This window comes from Hylobates moloch, unplaced genomic scaffold (genome assembly GCF_009828535.3).
Source record: "Hylobates moloch isolate HMO894 unplaced genomic scaffold, HMol_V3 SCAFFOLD_6, whole genome shotgun sequence".
NCBI lineage: Eukaryota > Metazoa > Chordata > Mammalia > Primates > Hylobatidae > Hylobates > Hylobates moloch.
Window position 1 is genome coordinate 155419589 of NW_026652281.1, and position 20638 is coordinate 155440226.

The 20638-nt window shown below is 41.5% G+C and overlaps 1 protein-coding gene and 1 pseudogene across 1 annotated transcript; one reads left to right on the forward strand and one right to left on the reverse strand.

Moving 5' to 3' along the window:
* Nucleotides 1-6731: 6731 nt before the first annotated feature.
* Nucleotides 6732-7642, reverse strand: LOC116471933 (DCN1-like protein 3; annotated as a pseudogene).
* Nucleotides 7641-20571, forward strand: LOC116470660 (phosphatidylinositol-glycan biosynthesis class F protein-like). Its single transcript, XM_032156074.2, is given in 6 exon segments — nucleotides 7641-7721; nucleotides 9560-9695; nucleotides 10004-10096; nucleotides 19066-19427; nucleotides 19429-19595; nucleotides 19597-20571. Coding segments are annotated over 6 exon segments (975 nt in total). The 3' UTR covers nucleotides 19733-20571.
* The last annotated feature ends 67 nt before the right edge of the window (nucleotides 20572-20638 follow it).

Sequence of the window (20638 nt, forward strand, 5' to 3'; positions counted from 1 at the left end):
ATAAAGTGTAATTGTCAACTAGATGTGTTTATAACCTGTAAATGGAATGCAATTAGGAAATACAGTAATAGACTTGGGACATATCAGTACATTAGAGTTGTTTTCCTTTTTTCATCTTTCTCCATAGTTTCATCTTTCCCATATTGGCCAGAGATGTGAGTATGAATTGTCTAAGTGTTACTTTTATTTGCCTTTAAATTTAATCTTTTTTTGAATATAAATATTGGGCATATAGACTACTCATATCTACTATCCCTTTTTAAAAATTTAAAGGCAATGAGAGAGAATTCCAGGTTTCCAACCCTCAGAAACAACTATGATGTACATTCTTCCAGCCTTTTAAAATGCCTATCTACACCCTTTGCCCATTTTTATATTGAGTTATTTACATATAAAAGAGGTCTTTTCTATAAAGTGGATAGTATTCCTTTGCTATACGTTGCCAGTCTTCTGTCATTTTTCTTTTAAATTTGTTTATAATATCTTTTGCTACAAATAAGTTTTGAAGTTTTATGCAGTTAAATTTCCTTTCTCTTTACTTGGCTTTGGGGTCATGCTATGAAAAGGAGCCTGGCACGGTGGCTCATGCCTGTAATCCCAACATTTTGGGAGGCCGAGGTGGGTGGATCACGAGGTCAGGAGATTGAGACCATCCTGGCCAATATGGTGAAACTCCGTCTCTACTAAAAATACAAAATTACAAAAATAAAATACAAAAATACAAAAATTAGCCGGGCGTGGTGGCACATGCCTGTAGTCCCAGCTACTCGGGAGGCTGAGGCTGGAGAATCGGTTGAACCTGGGAGGTGAAGGTTGCCATGAGCCAAGATCAGGCCACTGCACTCTAGCCTGGCAACAGAGTGAGACTCCATCTCTAAAAAAAAAAAAAAGAAAGAAAAGTTTTCTGCACCCCAGGATAATATAAATATTTTTCTGTATTTTCTATTAGTTTTATAATTTTAAATTTACATCCTTGAGCTATCTGAAATGTATTGTCTGTGATGTGAAGTAGGGATCTAACTTCATTTAACATGATGTGGTGAAGCATTTCATCCATCCACCCACTTGTTAAACATATTTAGCGCCTTTCTGCCGTGTGGTGTGCCGTGTTCTGGATACTGGGAATATTGCAGTGAATAAGAGAGGCAAGGTCTCCTTCTCCGAGCTCATATTTTCCACAGGGGATGCAGACAATAAAGCGGAAATATGGTTGAGGATAGTGTTAGGTGTTGTGATGAGGACACAGCAGGACAACATGGTAGAGTGTCACTCAGGGCTGCTTTAGCTCAGCAGAGGAGTGGCCCCTCTCAGGAGATGGCATTGGAGCTGATGTTATCTACTGAAATAATCTCACTCTCCATGGACTTGAAATGGAACCTTTAAAATATGCCAAATTGTCACATATATATGAAATATATATGAGAGTTTATATTATAGTGTACATATATTTATATATGAGTTTATTTTTACAATTTATATATATATGTTTATTTTTCTGGATTCTATTCCATTGTTCTGTTTCTGTTATAGTACCACACTATTTGTTGTCTCAGAATTCATCTTGCTTTTTTTTTTTTTGAGAGACAGAGTCTTGCTCTGTCACCCAGGCTGGAGTGCAATGGCATGATCTTGGTTCACTGCAACCTCTGCCTGCCGAGTTCAAGGAATTCTCTTGCCTCAGCCTCCTCAGTAGCTGGGACTACAGGCATGTGCCACCACACCTGGCTAACTTTTTGTATTTTTAGTAGAGACGGGGTTTCACCATGCTGCCAGGCTGGTCTCGAACTCCTGACCTCGTGATCTGCCTGCCTCAGTTTCCCAAAGTGCTGGGATTACAGGCGTGAACCACTGTGCCCGGCCCATTTTATTATTTCATAAAGCAACTCTCCCCTCATTTTTCTTTTCAAAAGTTTCGTTACTGTTCTCATATATTTATCCTTAATAGTCGAATTTTATTATCAAGTTCCAACAGTAATAGTAAAAAAGTAAAATTATGCAGTTCTGATTTGAATTTCAAAGTGTGTAAGTCAATTTGAGGAAGATTGCCATCTTTCGGATGTTTATTCTTCATATTAAGTAAAAAAATGATACTTTATTCTATTCAGATCTTTCTTTATGGCCTTTGTTAACTCTTTACAGACCAATCATGAAGATCTTGCATATTTCTCTTAAATGTATTCTTAGGTGTTTCATTTTTTGTTGCTGTTGTAATTGGAGTTTAAATATGATTGTGATTTTGTAAAGAAAAAAATTTGGATTGCTAAGTACTGTATCTGAAGACATTTTGCTGCTGTGGTGCCTAAAACCTCATCACTATCATATGTTATTTATAAATTATACTTTCATCATTTATAATGTCCTTATTCTATTTGATATGCAGTTTTTTCAAACAATAACTATATCAAAAAGCCTTTGTTTAAGAAAACCTGTGTATGAATAAGGTAAACCCATGAAGCTCCTTAAACACTGTGAGGTATCCTGTACTGAATGTAGTGCTAGGGGGAAAAATGACTCATACTAAATGGAAAGGAGGAAAGGAACAAAACATATTAAGGAATTGATGACAAATGTGTATTACTAAGTTTCATGTTCACTTTCTTTTTTCCTTTTTTTTTGGAGACAAGGCCTGGCTGTATTGCCCAGACTGTACTACAGTGGTGTGATCTCAGCCCACTGCAGCCTCTGCCTGCTGAGCTCAAGCCATGTTCCCACCTCAGCCTCCCGAATAGCTGGGACCACAGGTGCACGCTACCATGCCCAGCCAATTTTTGTCTTTTTTTTTTTTTTGAGACGGAGTCTCGCTGTCGCCCAGGCTGGAGTGCAGTGGCATGATCTCGGCTCACTGCAGGCTCTGCCTCCCGGGGTTCACGCCATTCTCCTGCCTCAGCCTCCTGAGTAGCTGGGACTACAGGCGCCCGCCACCTCGCCCGGCTAATTTTTTGTATTTTTAGTAGAGACGGGGTTTCACTGTGTTAGCCAGGATGGTCTCGATCTCCTGACCTCGTGATCCGCCCGCCTCAGCCTCCCAAAGTGCTGGGATTACAGGCGTGAGCCACCGCACCCGGCCAATTTTTGTCTTTTTTGTAGAGACAAGGTTTCGTCATGTTACCCAGGCTGGTCTCGAACTCCTGAGATCAAGCCATCTGCCACCTGCCTTGGCCTCCCAAATTGGTGGTATTACAGGTGTGAGCCACCATGTCTGGCCATGTTCACCTTTTAAGAAGCCTTTTGTAGTTACCTAAATCAGCACTTTAACAGCCCACAGCTGGCATGGGGATCTGCAGTACATTTCACAATAGAAGCTCTGTGCATGCTGAGCACAGAGCCAGGACTTAAGGTGGTGAGAGTTTAGGGAAGCAAGGAAGACCAGCACATAGCAACCTGGATTTGGGCTTTTATTTTGCCTACTATATTCAGCTAACAAGGTAATTTGTTGAAAAAAGTAGATGATTTTTGGAAAGGGAATCTTGTATTTCTGATTTGATACCTTCTTTCACCAAAAAGAGGCCTATTTTTGTTTTCACATATGTTCTCCCTTATCTGATAACGTTATTCTCACTGCTTTCTTTATATTTGCATTTGCCAGCCATATCCTGTGTCTGCCCTCCTCTTTTGAAATGTTAAACTTTTTGGTTTCTGTTTTACGTATATCTTTTGTAGGTACCATACAGCTGAATTTTAAATCAATTTTAGAGTTTTTGTCTTTATTTATTTATCTATTTATTTTTTGAGACAGAGTCTCGCTCTGTTGCCCACGCTGGAGTGCAGTGGCACGATCTTGGCTCACTGCAACCTCCGCCTCCCGGGTTCAAGTGATTTTCCAGCCTCAGCCTCCCAAATAGCTGGGACTACAGGTACACGCCACCGTGTCTGGCTAATTTTTTTGTATTTTTAGTAGAGACGGGGTTTCACCATGTTGGCCAACCTGGTCTTGAACTCATGACCTCAAGCAATCTGCCCACCTCAGCCTCCGAAAGTGCTGGGATTATAGGCGTGCACCACCATGCCCGGCTGAGTTTTTGTCTTTTTTTTTTTTTAAAAGATTCCTTTTTTAATCTGTTCCAAAGTGTTGGAAGCTGAACTATACAAGTTTCTGCCACTCATCCTTCCAGTAAAGTTTTCTGAGGACATACTTTTTAAATGGAAAAATAACAGGAGGACCCTCTAACTGAAACCAGGTAGGACCAGAGTTAGCTCCTCAAGGCCCTGAGGCAGTCTGGCCAAAGCTGGCCTTACGGAGCGAGCATGTGGAGAAGTCTGGGGAACTGGACACTCTTGTGAGGAAAGGGCTCAACAAGCTCACATTCTCTTTAGTGAAAGTGGTCCAAATTCAGACCCCAAAGCCTCCATTATGGCATTCCCTGGCACTCTTCCTATACTTTATACATTGAAGGCAGCTCCCTCTTTTATGGCCAGTATAAGCAGGCAAAGAAACAAAGGAATATAGATACATATATGTGTACATATATATATATATTATATAGTTAAAACATATACATTTTTATATATGTATATACACATATTTTATATATGTGTATATACATACTTGGGGGTAGGGAAAGGAGAGGAGGGTCATGTAAACCTAAACAGTCATCACATTACCCCAGATGAGCCTGACTTTAACAAAAAGATACCTCCTGGGGGTTAAGTGACAACATGGGTGCAGCAAGAAGGGAAACGGCACAAATTTAACTATTAAATATACTTCGATATTTGTTTGGCACAGTTCAGGCCAACTCCAAGCTTCTGCCTTTGCCAGACAAGTAAGCTCATGATATTCAAAGAGATAAATAAATAAATAAATAATTAACAATTCAAGCAGAGCTGCGTACCACAGTTTTCCTTAAAGTCAGTTGGCCGGCGTGCAGTTTCCCGACCACCAGGAACAGAAACTTTGGCTCCAAGGCAAATGAAACAAACAAAAAAAATTATTTCCACTTACAACATGAAAATACAGAAACTTCATCAAAGAAAGAAAACTATCAAAGAAGTCTACTTCCAGCAAAACTGAGGTAGCACTGTTTTCTCTGCATTCAATGCTTAAGTGGTTCTCAGTACAACGTGTTCTTAAAAAATGCTCACTTGACTGACGGATGCAGCATGTTGATGGATAAGCTCAATATGAAATGTAATAGGTCAAAGAAGGAATGAGCAAGAAGTGAGGGAAATCAGAGTTCTGGACAAATTAGCTTAAAAGGGGGTTGTCACCAGACTACAAATGCTCTTGGCTGGCCTTGGCTCTCCAAGAGCTCTAAATCACTTGAAAATTAATGTAATGTGATTAACATTTAACACTCCTATTCAAATCTGTGTAAATCTTTAAAAATAATTATTACTGGCTGGGTGCAGTGGCTCACGTCTGTAATCCCAGCACTTTGGGAGGCTGAGGTGGACAGATCATGAGGTCAGGAGATCAAGATAATCCTGGCTAACACGGTGAAACCCCGTCTCTACTAAAAATACAAAAAATTAGCTGGTGTGGTGGTGGGCGCCTGTAGTCCCAGCTACTTGGGAGGCCGAGGCAGGAGAATGGCGTGAACCTGGCAGGTGGAGCTTGTAGTGAGCTGAGATTGCACCACTGCACTTCAGCCTGGGTGACAGAGGAAGACTCCATCTCAAAAAAAAAATTCTTACAGCCTAATTTCAACCATGTAAATAGCGCTACACACAGTACAGACCTGCCCTTAGAAACAACATGCAAAACAGATCTGGCACTGTATCATTTTATAATGTGAATTCACCCTAACCGTCCCATCTGCCCCCCCCCGCTCTATGCCTTCCCCTACCAAAAAAAAATCTAATTTGTGCAAGAAATGGCAGGCTTATTCTATCTGAAGGCTACAAAAAAAGATAACATGTAGCCAGGTTCAAATATTTTGGGAGATTCCCCCCAAACAAGAAATAGCCAAAATAACCAAAAAATGAAGAAAGTGCCTAAAACATGATACAGCGTTTTAGAGCCCTTTCAGATACAAAGCAGAGAAAGGTGTGTTGGGAGAAAAGCTGACTGTTGGGAAAAAAAGCTGAGGCAGGGCTTGCATGTCTGACATAGTGTAAAAGAGTCTTGGAACATGTCCAGGGTCCATGGTCTAAAACCCTTCATGGCCTTTGGAACACCAGGTTTAGTGCTAAAGGGTTGAAGGCTGCCCTGCCGCACCATAATCTAAGCCCAGGGCATAAAACCCCTCGTGGCTTGGATGGAATCCAGGGCTCAGGGTGTAAAACCGCTTGTGGCCTCTGGAACGTGTCTAGACTTGCTGGCTCCTTGCTTCTAGCACTCCCAGGCTCATAGTTCGATTGCATTGTCAACTAGAAGAACATGTTTCCCATTATCTCAAGCAGCAGAACATGTTCCATATGCTTCAAAGAAAATGCTAAACCATCACAGCTATAGATCATGTGCCTGATAAATGGCTTCCTTTCAACCCCCACATCCTCACCACCTGCTTCTTTGTTTGATCACCAGTAAATAGTGCTTGTTTCCAGAGCTTGGGGCCTTTGCAGCCTCCATTGGCCACCTGGTCCCACTTTCACTCTTGACTTCTCTTTGCTCATTCCTTTGACTCCGCCAGACTTCGTAGCCTCCACGGCGTGGTGTTGAGTCTGATCACCCCAACAAAGGTGTGAAGTAGAAACTATCCTGATCTTCAGGAATTTCCCAAAAGGTCCAATTCCTCAGTTGGCTGCAGGGCAGTAGGCAGATCCTTGCTGCTGCTCCTGGGACAGAGCCACTAAGTCTGCTCCTCAGGACACAAGCCCTCGGGCCCTGAGCTGAGTGCACCTCTCCCTTCCTCTTCTCTTTTCCTTCGCTCCATTTCCCACTCCACAAAGGTGTCGAAGAGATTTGGCCAGGCCTCATCTTCACTGTGGTTGCTGAGGTCAGGGCCAATCACCTGAGTGAAGTTAAGGAACGTGTTCCAAGAGTCCCGGGTGATGCCCTTGATCCTCAAGGGATTCTCTGTTAGGAAGTTCAGCCATTGGTCCAATACCGGAGAATTGTCCTGGGTAGAGACTGGTTTCCACAAGGCGATGGCTATTTGCCGATGCAGTGACCGCTGCCCTTCTTCAGAGTCCAGGCCAAACTGAAATGTAAACTGGTGGAGATCCTTGAATTTGTCCTCGTTTGGCTTCTGTTAAGAGGCTAGGGAACTGTGCACAGATTCTGTCACTGCTGTCTGCATTTAATGCTTTGCAGCCATCAAAAATCTTTTCTGGTGAATTTGCACATGGTTGCAGCCTGGAACTTCCAAGCAAAGAGTAGGACTCGGAATTCTGTGGGGTCGACACATAGGTCATTGCAAAAGTGCTCCATGCCTTCCTCCAAAATTGCATCTTCCCACTCATCCTTGTAGCACCTGAACAGTTCTTCCAACCCCTGCAAGGAAGACTCCTCGGCACTGGAGTTGGACTCCCTCCCAGCATCTCCTGAGGATGTCAGCAGCTGGCAGGCCTCAGTGGCAGCCTCGGCCTTCTTGGTCCCATTGACAAGGCTATCTCTACTTGGCATGCCACAGGGTGGTACTTGCTCCTCATGGTGGCCTGCACTCTGCCTGCTGTGTGACTTGTTGCTGGAGTCATGGTCTGCATTCTTGCTGCCTAGGGTCAATGAGGGATTCTTATACTTGGTGACACACTGGCCCATGGTACTGGTGGCCCGGCCTCTAGAGTGGCCCCCTCTGGATCAGATGCCCTTGCTGCCACTGGCCCATGTACCTCAACAGGTAAACAGTCAGAGGAGCCAGCCAACAGCTGCTCCAGAGGTTCCTCCAGTTGAATCCTTTCTGGAAACGATGCCGGCCTGGTGGATCCAAACCACCTACCATCCCCGCTGGGGTTTCCAGGCTCCCTACCCCTGCCACCGCCGCCTCTTCTTCCACCACTGCCACCATCTCCTTCATCTGCCAAGTTTTTGCCTTTCAATAGGGAAAGCGAACCATCGATGTTTGTCACTATGCATGTGTTAAGTATTTTTCTGGTTATTATGCGGTCTTCTTTCCTTTATTCTCCTTTCTTTACATTTGTTGAACATCTGATGATTTTCTTAGTTCCCTTTCTCCTTGGATAAAATGGAAATTCTGCACTTTTCCTTAAAATATTTGTCAGTGATTTTTAATATATTTTTGTAACTTTGAAATATTGATTAAATAAAAATTAGGGAGAAAATAATGATGTAGAAAGAAAGATAGACCGTGAACTCTGTGCCTGAGTGTTGACACTTTTTCTGGAGTTCCTAGTCTTGGATGTGAAGTATACAAATTTCTTGGAAATCGATTTTGCCCTCTCTCTCTCGTATTCGGTCCTTCTCTCTCCACTACAGTTGACCCTTAAATAACACAAATTTGAACTACACAGGCCCACTTTGATGTGGATTTTTTCTAATAAAAGTTACACTGAGTGTGCCTGCCTCTCCTGCCACCTGCTCTACCTTCACCACCCCTGAGACAGCAAGACCAACTTCTCTCCTTCCTCTTCCTCTGCCGTCTGTATGTGAAGACGAGGAGAAAGACCTTTATGATGATCCACTTCCATTTAATGAGTATATGTGAAATAACTGTTATGTTATTAGTAAGGCTTCCAGTCAACACTAGGCTATTAGGAGTTAAGTTTTGGGGGAGTCAAAAGTTATACATGGATTTTAGACTGTGAGGGAGGTTGGCGTCCCTAACCCCCATGTATTCAAGGGTGAGTTGTACTTTTCTCCCTTTTCCTTATTTACATATCAAAATGCTCTCTGTCCTTAAATGATGAAAACCTTTTCTATTGCTTTATTTCTATTATCTATTCTTATTTCCATAGTCTTACTCTCATCTTCTTTACAAAAAGTTTTAAGTAATTTATCTGGCCGGACACGGTGGCTCACTCCTATAATCCCAGCTCTTTGGGAGGCAGAGGTGGGTGGATCACTTGAGGTCAGGAGTTTGAGACCAGCCTGGCCAACATGGTGAAACTCCATCTCTACTAAAATTACAAAAATTAGCCAGGTGTGGTGGGCGCCTGTAATCCCACCTACTCGGGAGGCTGAGGTAGAAGAATTTCTTGAACCCAGGAAGTGGAGGTTACAGTAAGCCAAGAACGTGCCACTGCACTCCAGCCTGGGCAACAGAGCAAGACTCGGTCTCAAAAATATAAGAAAGATAAAGAAAAGAATGAGGGCTGGGCTGTGACTGTATGTGGCTGATAAATTGCTATCGACCTCATCTGTTGAGTGTCAAGTGTCCTGTGTTTGGTCATCATGTACCATTTAGGGCAGGGATTCCCTCCTTCACCAATGGGGTGAATAGGAGGTGATCACAACACCACTCCCTCCTCTCCCACGGGAATCTAGAGCCACCTTTAGTGCCTTTCCCTATTTCTCACTTACACCTACTCTTCTGTCCTTACCTCCCAAAACGCTTTTTATATTATGTCTCTGGTTATTTCGTGATTGGTTGCAGACATTTTCTTCCATCTGGAGGGCAGCATGTTTTCTCAGGCAGATCTTTGTCCTTTTAGTGCTGCTGGGATTTTCACTCCCCTCAGAGGGTTTGGTTGGCGTAATCCCTTATTGAGGAATTTTTAGTTTCAGGAGTCAGTGACCTTCAAGGATGCGTCCATAGATTTCTCTTGGGAAGAGTGGATTCAAGCAGATTCTGCTCAGAGGATGACCGTGTATGGGGAGGTGATGCTGGAGAACTACAGGAACCTTGTCTCACTGGGTAAGGACTTCTTATAACTCAAAACCCACTTCTTGACACCTTCCCCCTCAGTCCTATGTGACCTCTGAAATTTATGAATTTGGACTCGAAATCCCTGATCATAAGGCATTGTTTTAAGGTGTTTGCTTGGTGTCCTCTCTTTCAAGGCAGAAGATTGAAATTTTCTTTAGAGAATGGAAAATGGGGAACTTCATAAGCCACACCTTCCTTGTTTCAGAAGCCCTGAAGGAGAAATGATCAGAACTCTGCTAGGATTGGTTTTTAGACTCAGTTCAGAACCCAAATTTAATGTCTTTCCTCTCAAGCAGGAAATCACCTTTCCAAACCAAATGGGACTTCCCAGCTGGAACGAGAAGAACTGAGTCTGATGCAAAAAGAACCGCCTGAGGGTGGCTTTCGAGGTAAGTGCCAGGCTGCGCAGCCTTGTTACATGAGTGTGTCTCTGCGGAAAATCACTTCAGAGATTGTTGGGTCTCTGGAGAGACTAGGGCCACTGGATGTGTGTTCTCAGATGACACCTCCGCATTACCGATGGGCCTCATTTCTCTAGGGCTCACTTACGTCATCTTGCGGGGAGGTGGTGGATTACGAGGAGTAAATGAATTGTTAAATTTATGGCACTTACCCACTGCCTGGAACATACTGAGCATTTGGTAAATGTTAGCAACCACTATGTCCTCTTCTGTCTTCCTCTGCATTCTGAATTGAATCCCTGTCTTTACGCATCTTCTCTGGGCTTTTACTGTCTTTCATGAGTGTTTCCTCTCAACCATAACGTATATCCATAGCTTCCTTTCCACCATTCGTGTAAATATTTGTAAGCTATTTCTCCTTCAGAGGAAACTAACATTTCTCTTCCTCTGCATTGTGTGAGAGAGTTTTAGACAGTCTTCATTTAAAAACATGAAAAATGATGTTAGCCTTGTTTTCATTTCTAGCAGCCTTACATTGTATGTGTTTTCTTTCTCATTCCCAAAATTCTAATCTGCATTACTACCCATTCAGTGCCATTTACCTCAAAATGTTGAATGCTCCTTTATCTTTGTTATCTGGTTTCTAATCCTTATCACAACTGAAATTTCTGTTTTAGGTGTTATTACTGACTTTTGTCTGCCAAAAAAAAAAAAATGCATTTTACATCTTTATCTTCTCTACCATGTGCAAAAGTACCAATCTTTTTTTTTTTTTTTTTTTTTTTTTTTTTTTGAGATGGAGTCTTGCTGTGTTGCCCAGGCTGGAGTGCAGTGGCACGATCTCAGCTCACTGCAAGCTCCGCCTCCTGGGTTCACGCCATTCTCCTGCCTCAGCCTCCCGAGTAGCTGGGACTACAGGCACCCATCACCACACCCAGCTAATTTTTTGTACTTTTAATAGAGACGGGATTTCACCGTGTTAGCCAGGATGGTCTCGATCTCCTGATCTCGTGATCCACCTGCCTTCGCCTCCCAAAGTGCTGAGATAACAGGCGTGAGCCACTGTGCCTGGCCCTAATCATTCCTTTATATATATTTTTTTTAATTAAAGAGATAGGCAAATATTTAATCTCTAGATAACATAAAGCTATCTAAGATAAAACAATGAAAGAAATCATTAAAGGAACACAATTATAGGAAAAACATTGCCTGTAACCATCACTGCTGGTTTCCCGCGAGTTTTTTAAAGAATGGGATTCTAGGAGAGGAATCACTGGGTCAAAGGATATATCCATTTTTTATGGTCTTGCTACATATTACACTGCTTTAGATACTATTTTGTGTTTAATGATAATTTCTTTGGTATAAAATGAAACGTAGTGTTAATTACTTTTATTATAGATTTCTATGGATTTTATTACTATTGATATTTGTATTCTTATGTAAATAACCTATTTATTCAACAAATATCTATTGAGTACTATTCTTAGCACTGGGACTACAGCAATAAGCACAGCAGGCAAAGTGTTTTTGAGGAGCTTTTATTCTAATAGGGGAGACAATAAATTAATAAAGGAAGAAGGGAGGGAGGGACAGAAGGGAAAGGAAAGGAGGCAGGAAGGGAGGAAATGAATACAACACAGTGATAGGTGCGGTGTGGAAAAATAAAGCAGCATAAGGGAACTACATTAGTTAACAGGCGTGTGATTTTACAGGGTGGCCAGGGAGGGTCTCTCCTTTAATGAGACTTTTAAGCAAATACTCAAAGTGATGTGCCCTTTGATGTGCCACATGGGAGAACATTGAGGACATAGGAAACAGCAGGTGCGAAGGCCCTGAGGTAGGAGATTGTGTGGCATCGTTTGAAGGGGAGAGTGCTAGCAGATACAAAGATTTCTGTAAACCTTATGTTTCAGTCCTTCTGTAAAAAGATCTATTTGTACTATCATTTTTTAAATTTCTGTGAGCCACTCTCTCATTCTCTGAGTGTTCTTCTTAAATAGCAGTCTTTCTAATGCATACACTAATTTCACTCATCTGTTTGGGAGTATTTCATTGTTTTTGTTTCTGGTTTGCTGGTATGTATGTGCAGCAGTTTTTTCCTTGCTCCCTAGATTATTTTATTTATGCTATTTTCATTGCTTATTGTCATTCTAGTAGGTTTTCTGGAAGCAGCAGAAGCAAACACATATATTTTGATACTGTGTTTTCATCTCCCACTTCTTTACCCCATTCGTGCTTCCCTACTGGGTTAGAACCTAAAGGATTTTCTTTTCTTTTTTGAGATGGAGTCAGGCTGGAGTGTAGTGGTGCAATCTTGGCTCACTGCAACCTTCACCTCCCGGGTTCAAGCAATTCTCCTGTCTCAGCCTCCCGAGTAGCTGGGACTACAGGTGCACACTGCCGTGCTCAGCTAATTTTTTGCGTTTTAGTAGAGATCGGGTTTCACTGTGTTGTCCAGGCTGGTCTCGAACCCCTGAGCTCAGGCAGTCTGCCCGCCTCGGCCTCCCAAAGTGCTAGGATTACAGGCGTGAGCCACCACACCCAGCCCACTTGTTTTTTTTATCGCATGTGACGCTGTATTTTACTCATCATTTTCAATATCTGTCTTTCTTTAGCTGGGCATGGTTGCGTGCACCTGTAATCCTAGCTACTTGGGAGGCTGAGGTGCAAGAATCACTTCAACCCGGGAGGCGGAGGTTGCGGTAAGCCGAGATCATGCCACTGCACTCCATCCTGGGCAACAGAGCAATACCCACTAATATGTAGGCTCACCGAATTGTCATTGAACATGTTTTTCTTTGCATTCCCTGCCTACGACATTGCCTGCTAGAGTAAGTAGTTAAGTATTTGTTGAGTGAATATTGAATGACATCAAGTAGAATTTTCATAAATCTGGTGAAAATATAAATTTGAATATGTGAAATTCATATCAATACAGATTGGATAATTATTGGGATGAATGAATGAGTGGGCAGGGCAAAACAGCAAAGGTGGGACCCTCAGGACAATAACATATTGAGGGGGCCAAGGATGCTCTGGTGAAGGTGAGTGGTCCAAAGAGGAGAGGGCCCAGCAGAGAACAGGGTCAAAGGGAGAGAGGAGAGCCAAGGTAGAGTATGACAGTGCCAAGTAGGGAGTGAAAATGCCTGTTGGACTTGGTGATGAGGGAGTGGCCTGGGACCCAGGGAAGAGCCCATTTAGTGCTGAGAGAAATATGCTGTGGGCAGAAAAGTGAAGAGCAAGCAAGCAAGTGAAGACTTTTAAGTACAGACTGTCGTTTCAACAAGGTCAGCTTCGAAGGAAAAGGAAGAAAGAGTAAGAACTCAGAAGAAGACTGTGGTTTGTTTTTTAACAAGGAAAAGACTTGAGTGTATCTAAAAGAGCAGAGAGGTGTCCATTGCAGTGGGAGAAACTAAAGATAGGCGAAAGTTGAATGGAAAGGAGCCCGTAGAACATGATGATTTGCAAACTCCAGATCTTGTTCTTTCCAGATTTTCTTGGATATTGCTGCCAGATTAATCTGACATTTAGTCCTCTCATTATCCTGTCCCAGTCAAGAGGAGAAAGTATTGACTGAATGCTGTACTCAGCTCTTAGGCAGTCAGCATCTCACTTACTTGACACAAAACGTCTGTAGGTAAGTACTGTTACTCCTCTTACGGTGGAAGAAATTGGCTCTGAAAGGTGAAATAACATGTCAGAACTTGAACACATATCTTTTGTTTTGTTGGTTTTTTACTTTGAGTTTAATGGTAATTCTCGCTTTCTTCCCTTGCCCTACTGTGTTCTTATTTCCTAGTATATTTAGTAAAACTAGAAACTTCTGTATCCTGGCCTAATTTTCTTTTCAGCATCATTTCTTTTCTCTGTACTAAAGCTTTGTACAGTTGAAAGCGTTGTTAGATTTTTGCTCCTGTTTTACAAAAGATGAATAGAAACTGCAAATCCAGAAGTGCTGTCCCTGGTGCCAGTATTATCACTGTAAACTGACTAATTTTGAGAAAAGATAGAAATTTTTAGTAATGTGGAAAGCAGTGTCTTTTAGCCTCTCATCAATGGCAGAGTTAAATCATTTAATGATGTTCAGTTATGAAGGAGACAAAAATTAAGAACATGCATAAAGTATTGGAAACCTACTATCAAAGATTATGTATAAAAATACAGTTGGGGGTTCTATAATCTTTTTAGCTCTCCAGGAAGCCTCCCTAAACATAGGAGCCTGCTGTCTGTGTTTCACACATGATTTTTAAAAATGTGGCTGGGCGTGGTGGCTCACACCTCTAATCCCAGCACTTTGAGAGGCTGAGGCAGGCAGATCTTTTGAGGTCAAGAGTTCGAGACCAGTCTGGCCAACATGGTGAAACCCCGTCTCTACTAAAAATACAAAAATTAGCCGGCTGTGGTGGTGCATACCTATACTTCCAGCTACTCAGGAGGCTGAAGTGCGAGAATCACTTGAACCCGGGAGAGGTTGCGGTGAGCCGAGATCATGCCACTTCAGTCTGGGCAACAGAGCAAGACTCCGTCTCAAAAAAAAAAAAATTTCAGAGATGTACTGGGTAGCTACCTCTGCGTATATGTATGTCTATCCGTGTAAATATATGTGTACATATGTATAGAAACATACACAGAGAATTTATATAGTTAAGAGTATCTACCTGCATGCTCACATGAGCCTCACTGATGTTTAATACGTACACATGTCTTTGCTTCCATTACTAGGAAAACTGATCTAAAATACTATAATGAATGTAGAAGTATTCAAAAAGTTCATTCTTCCTTAAATAAGACAGGCCCACTGCTGCCCCAGGGCCTTAGCACTGGCTGTTACCCTGTCTGGGAAGCTCTCCCTTAGATAGTCCTATGACTTCCTCTCTCAGTCCCTTAAAGTCTTGGTTTAAATGTCACCTTTTCAGTGAGGCCTTTCCTTATAACCCAGTTTAAAATTGCAGACCTTTCCTCTCACCCGTCATGTTCCCTATATCCATTTAAATGCTTTTATTGTTTTTCTATAAGGTATACCACTTAAATACTAAGGATTTTACTTATTGTCTTCCTTTCTCTTGCTAAAGTATGTTTCATAAGGGCAGAAACTTTTTCTGTTTATTGCTATATCCTGAGCACCTAGAACAGTACCTGGCTTGATAAGTATTTATTGAATGAATGATTTATCATGTTCATAAAACCAGTCTGACTACTATATGGAGAGAATGCATTGTAGGGTAGCAAGAGTTTAAATAGAAAATCCAGACAGATGGGTATAGAAATAGTCTAGTTGGGGTTAGGAGTAGCTTAACTATTACCCAGAGGATGGAAGAAACATAAAAGGAGAAAAGAAATAAATCAACTTGCCCTTTTGAGGAAGCATGGGACCTGCTCGTTGCCCAGTCCCATCCCCCACACCCATACTGTGCAAGCTCCCAGCCTCTGCTATGGCTTCTGCCAGCCATATGTACTAAGGGGTCTGTGACAGACCAGACATCTTGGTCTGGAGACTCTAGTTCGTGTCCTGATGAGTATCAAAGTTATATAAATCCTATAAGTTACTGAGTGAAGGTAGAAAAAGCATTCCAAGCCATTAAGGGAGTATTGAGTATTTCCAGTATTATTACTCAAAAGTCTTGTTTAGGAAAAAAGAAAAGGCAGAGAGAACTGTATGTTGCTTAATGTAAAATAGTAATAACAGCTAATAATCACTGGATCCTTATTACATCCAAGCATAGTGCTTTGTGCTTTATAAAGTCCTTATTTAATGAGATAGTAAAATGTCAAGGATCTGAAACATTGTTTAATCCTGGAAGAGCTACAGTTTCTGACCTACAGTGCTCAGGTTCCAAGCCCACAATACTTCATCAATTCTGAGTAAAGCCACCCGAACAGTTTTTCATTTTGTGGGTAGACAGTTATATAATCTGGGAAAAATTAAAAATTTCCCCCCATCTCAGTTGCCATATTGGTCACACTTTTGGAATAACATTAAATAGTAGTAGTAATAGTAAGCACCTTTTCCTTGGTTCTGTTATTAGAGAGAATTCTTCTAGGGTTTTATTTGTATTCTTGGTGCAATGCTGATATTTTTGTTTTTGAATCAGGAATGGATGAAGGATATCAGTTGAATACTTCTGAAGCATCTATCAGGTTGATCATATGACCTATGACCTATTAATATGATAGTAATAGATTCTTAATAGTGAACTATTCTTTATTTCCTGGATAAATCCTTCTTCGTCCTAGTTATACTCTTGACGTCTAAGTAACCAGCATTGTTTAAAAACATTAATAAGAGTTCTGGCTCTGATATTACAATGACTTAACAGGGTGGGTCTGCTGGTGACAAATTCTCTTAGTTTTCTTTCATATGAGAATGTCTTTATTTCACCTTCATTCCTGAAAGATTTTTGCTAATATAGAACTCTAGGTTTGTGGTTATTTTCTTTCAGCACTTTGAAATAATTAGTCCACTTCCTTCTGGCATCCATGGTTTCTGATGAGAAATGCAGTTATTCAGATTTTTGCCCCACCACCAAGTAGTGTATCAATTTTCCCTGGTTGCTTTCAAGATTGTTTTTTACTTCCATTTCTAGAATTTAATTATGGCTGGGCATAGTGGTTCACACCTGTAATCTCAGCACTTTGGGAGGTGAAGGCAGGCGGATCACTTGAGGCCAGGAGTTTGAGACCGGCCTGGGCAAAACATGGTGAAACACTTTCTCTGCGAAAAATACAAAACTACCTGGGTGTGGTAGTGCATGCCCCTAGTCCCAGCTACTTGGGAGGCTGAGGAGGCACGGGAATCGCTTGAACCCAGGAGGTGAAGGTTGCAGTGAGCCAAGGTTGTACCACTGCACTTCAGCCGGGGTGACAGACTGGACTCTGTCTCAGAAGAAAAAAAACATTGAATATGATGCATCTGGGCGTGGATTTCTTTGGGTTGACCCTGTTCCTATAGGTTGAAATCTTTTGTCAAATATAAGCTTTTAGCCATGATTTCTTCAAATACTTCTTCACCAAACATTTTCTCCTTCTCTGGGACTCCAGTGAGACAAATATTTGATCTTTTGTTGTTGTCCCATACATCCCTGAGGTGCTCTTCATCTTTATTTTTTCTCAATCTTTTCTCTCTGTGTTGTTCAGATTGAATAATTTCTTTTAATCTGTCTTCAAGTTAATTATTTCCTTTTTTCACCCTTCTGCTGTTGGACCTATTTAGCAAGATTTCTATTTTCTATATCAATAAATAAGTGTTTGTATATTAAAAATACTGTAGGGCCAGGTGCGGTGGCTCACACCTGTAATCCCAGCACTTTGAGATGCCACGGCTGGTGAGTCACGAGGTTAGGATTTCAAGACCAGCCTGGCCAACATAGTGAAACCCTGTCTCTACTAAAAACACAAAAATTAGCTGGGCATGGTGGCGCATACCTGTAGTCCGCTACTCAGGAGGCTGAGGCAGGAGAATCACTTGAACCCAGGAGGTAGAGGTTGCAGTGAGTTGAGATCGTGCCACTGCATTCCAGCTTGGGCAACAGAGTGAGACTTCGTCTCAAAAAATAAAAAATATTTGTATATTTTTCCCTTCCAGAATTTCCACTTAGTTCTTTTTTATATGCTCATTTCCTTTGCTGAGATTTTATTTCTGTTTCTTTAGAGTGTGTTCACTCTTATTTGTTGGAACAAGTAAGGCAGCTGCTTTAAAGTCCTTGTAAGATAACTGTATCATCTCACTTGATGTCTGTTGGTTATCTTTTCCCATGTAAGTTGAAATGTTCCTGGGTCTTTATATTCTCAGTGACTTCAAAAGGTATCATGGGCATTTAGAATATTATGTTATAAAACTCTATGTCTTCTTGAAATCCAACAGAAAATGTTGATATTTCTGTGTTAGCGGGCAGTCAACCTGGTTGAGCTCAGACTACAAAGTCCAACCAGCTTTCTGTGGGTTGTGGTTTCCGTGTCAGTTTGGTTGTCAGAGACTTCACATTGTTGCTTGAATCTTGCTCACATGTGTGTCACTCTGTGGCCAGTATGGAATTTAACCTCTTATTCTCAGCCCACGTATGCTGCTTAGGGGGTCAGATTCATGCATATGTATCTCGCAGGTGAGCCCAGGAGTTCTTAAATAACTTCCAAGGTCATTTTCCCAAATTCTCCCCTGTCTATGTCCGCAGTAGTTTCAGGTTCCCTGTGGCTGTCCTTTTGACTCTTCTGGCTACGATGCAGGGGACTGTAGTTGCCCCGTTGTGCTGTGACTTCCAGTGACTGTCCTTGTGCAGAGCCAAACAGCAGGAGGACAAAGAAAAGAAGATGAAGTGGGGCTTCCTGCTGTCCTTCTTGGGACCACAGATCCCTTGCTTGGGGAAGAAGGACCCTCTCCTCATGTTTTTGAGCTCCTGTCAGCTCGCGGTGGCACTGCTGTTGCAGCAGCCACCAGAGGATTGCTTAAGTGCTGGGGTGCAATAGAACGGAGAAAGCGGAAAAAATAGGCAATTCCCCCTGCTCTCTCTAAGCATTAGAAGCCCTTTTCCTGCTCCATGAACTGACCCTAGAGCTTTTCCTGGAGAACCTCCTCTGCCTTCTCCTGCCTCAGCGCCTGTTTTCAGATTGCTGTATAAGTTTAGTACAGAAGACAGCTGAGGAAAAAAGGTAAGCTCACCACTGGTTCAGTGGTACTTTGGATTTTGGTCTTCCTCCCCAATTCACCTGCTACTGTTTACTTCTCAGGGCCTTCAAATAATTGCTTCATGCTTTCTGTTCAGGTCTATCAGTGGAAGAGACACGGTGGAATAGGCCTACTCCACCTTATCAGGAAGAGGATCTTCTACTTTGGTTTTAATTTAATCTTTGTCTAACTTCTTAAGGTGGAAACATAGGTCACAGATTATGGGCCATTCTTATTTACTGTAAAAACATTTAAAGCTCCTTCTGCAGGCAGGAGAGTTAGCTAGCCACCCAAGAAAATATCTTGAAAGATACTGATATCAAGAGACTACTGTATACCCATCTTTTATGCATATTTTCAATTATCCTAAGTGTCTTCATTCCATCACTCTTCTTGGAGAACTTCTCAATATTGGAAACACACTTGACATGGTTGTGCATCTGTTCTGGTTTTGTAACTGCTGTCAGTCTAGTACTATATTTAGTAGTGAAACCAAATACATCCTCTAAAAGAAGTTCATTATCACACAAGGTAACCAGATTTTTGAAATGCTGTGTCTGCTTTCTTATGTCTTGTTTCTCCTTTCATGTAATTTTTGTTCTATATGGAGCACCACTAATAGAGTTGGCATTGGAAACATTTTTATTTGCAGTTATTTTTGTCTACTTTCACTATTGTGCCTTGCTTATGTTTGTTAGGACCAAACCTCAAAGCATGGCTAAGAGTTTTCAGTAGAAATGGAGTTACATCCATATGGGAGAATAGTCTCCAGATCACTACAATTTCTAGTGTTGTAGGAGCGTGGCTTGGAGCACTTCCTATTCCTTGATTGGGAAAGACCATGGCAGGTATGGCCCATCTCCTGTACGCTTGGAGCGACATTTGGCTACGTGGCTGGCCTTGTTATTTCACCACTCTGGATATACTGGAATAGAAAGCAACTTACATACAAGAACAATTAACTGGAGCAAAGGGAGATATTTATTTGTGCACATTCTGTAAGGGCTATGCAGAAATGTGTATGGTCAAAGCCAAGCAGTTCCCTTTACAGCACTGTTTTTTATGTAGTTACAACGGGATGTGATTGTAGCTTTTTAAACTATGAAACCCCTGAGAGATTGTACCTTCTAGTTGAAATAAAGTATTTATAATAGAAAAAAAATATTTAAAGCTATGTAATTTCCTCTAAGCATTGCTTTGGCTGTAACACGTAAAATACTATCTCATTCCATTGTGATTTCCTCTTTGACCTCTCAGAGTTTACAAATCCACTGCTCAAATAGTTGAAATGTAATTCTTTAGGTGTCTTTTTTAAATTGTAATGTTTTGTGTTTGTGTGTATATGTGTACAATATATGTAACAAAATTTGCCATTTTAGCCATTTTTAGTGTATAATTTGGAGGCATTTAAATACATTCACATTGTTGTGGAACCAGCACCACCATCCATCTCCAGAACTTTTTCATCTTTCCTAATGAAAACTCTATACCCTTTAAGGAATAGCATCCCATTCCCTGCTTCCGCCAGCCCCTGGTAACCTCTGCTTTCTGCCTCTACGAATTTGGCTACTCTAGATACCTCATGTGAGTGGAATCATGCAATATTTGTCTTTTTGTGACTGGCTTATTTCACTTAGCATAGTGTCTTCAAGGTTCATACTTGAAGTAATTCAGCATGTCCCTGCCAGTCTTTTTATACCCAAACTAACTTCCCCATTCATGTTTATTTTTTATTCAAATTGAATATTTAAATAATAGCAGAAATGGTTTAGGAGTACCGTTACTACTGAATCTTTCATATTTAAGACTGTGTTTTGCCTTTCTCTGCACATGTGTGGAGTGCTGACCATGTGGAGTTCTTGAGTCAC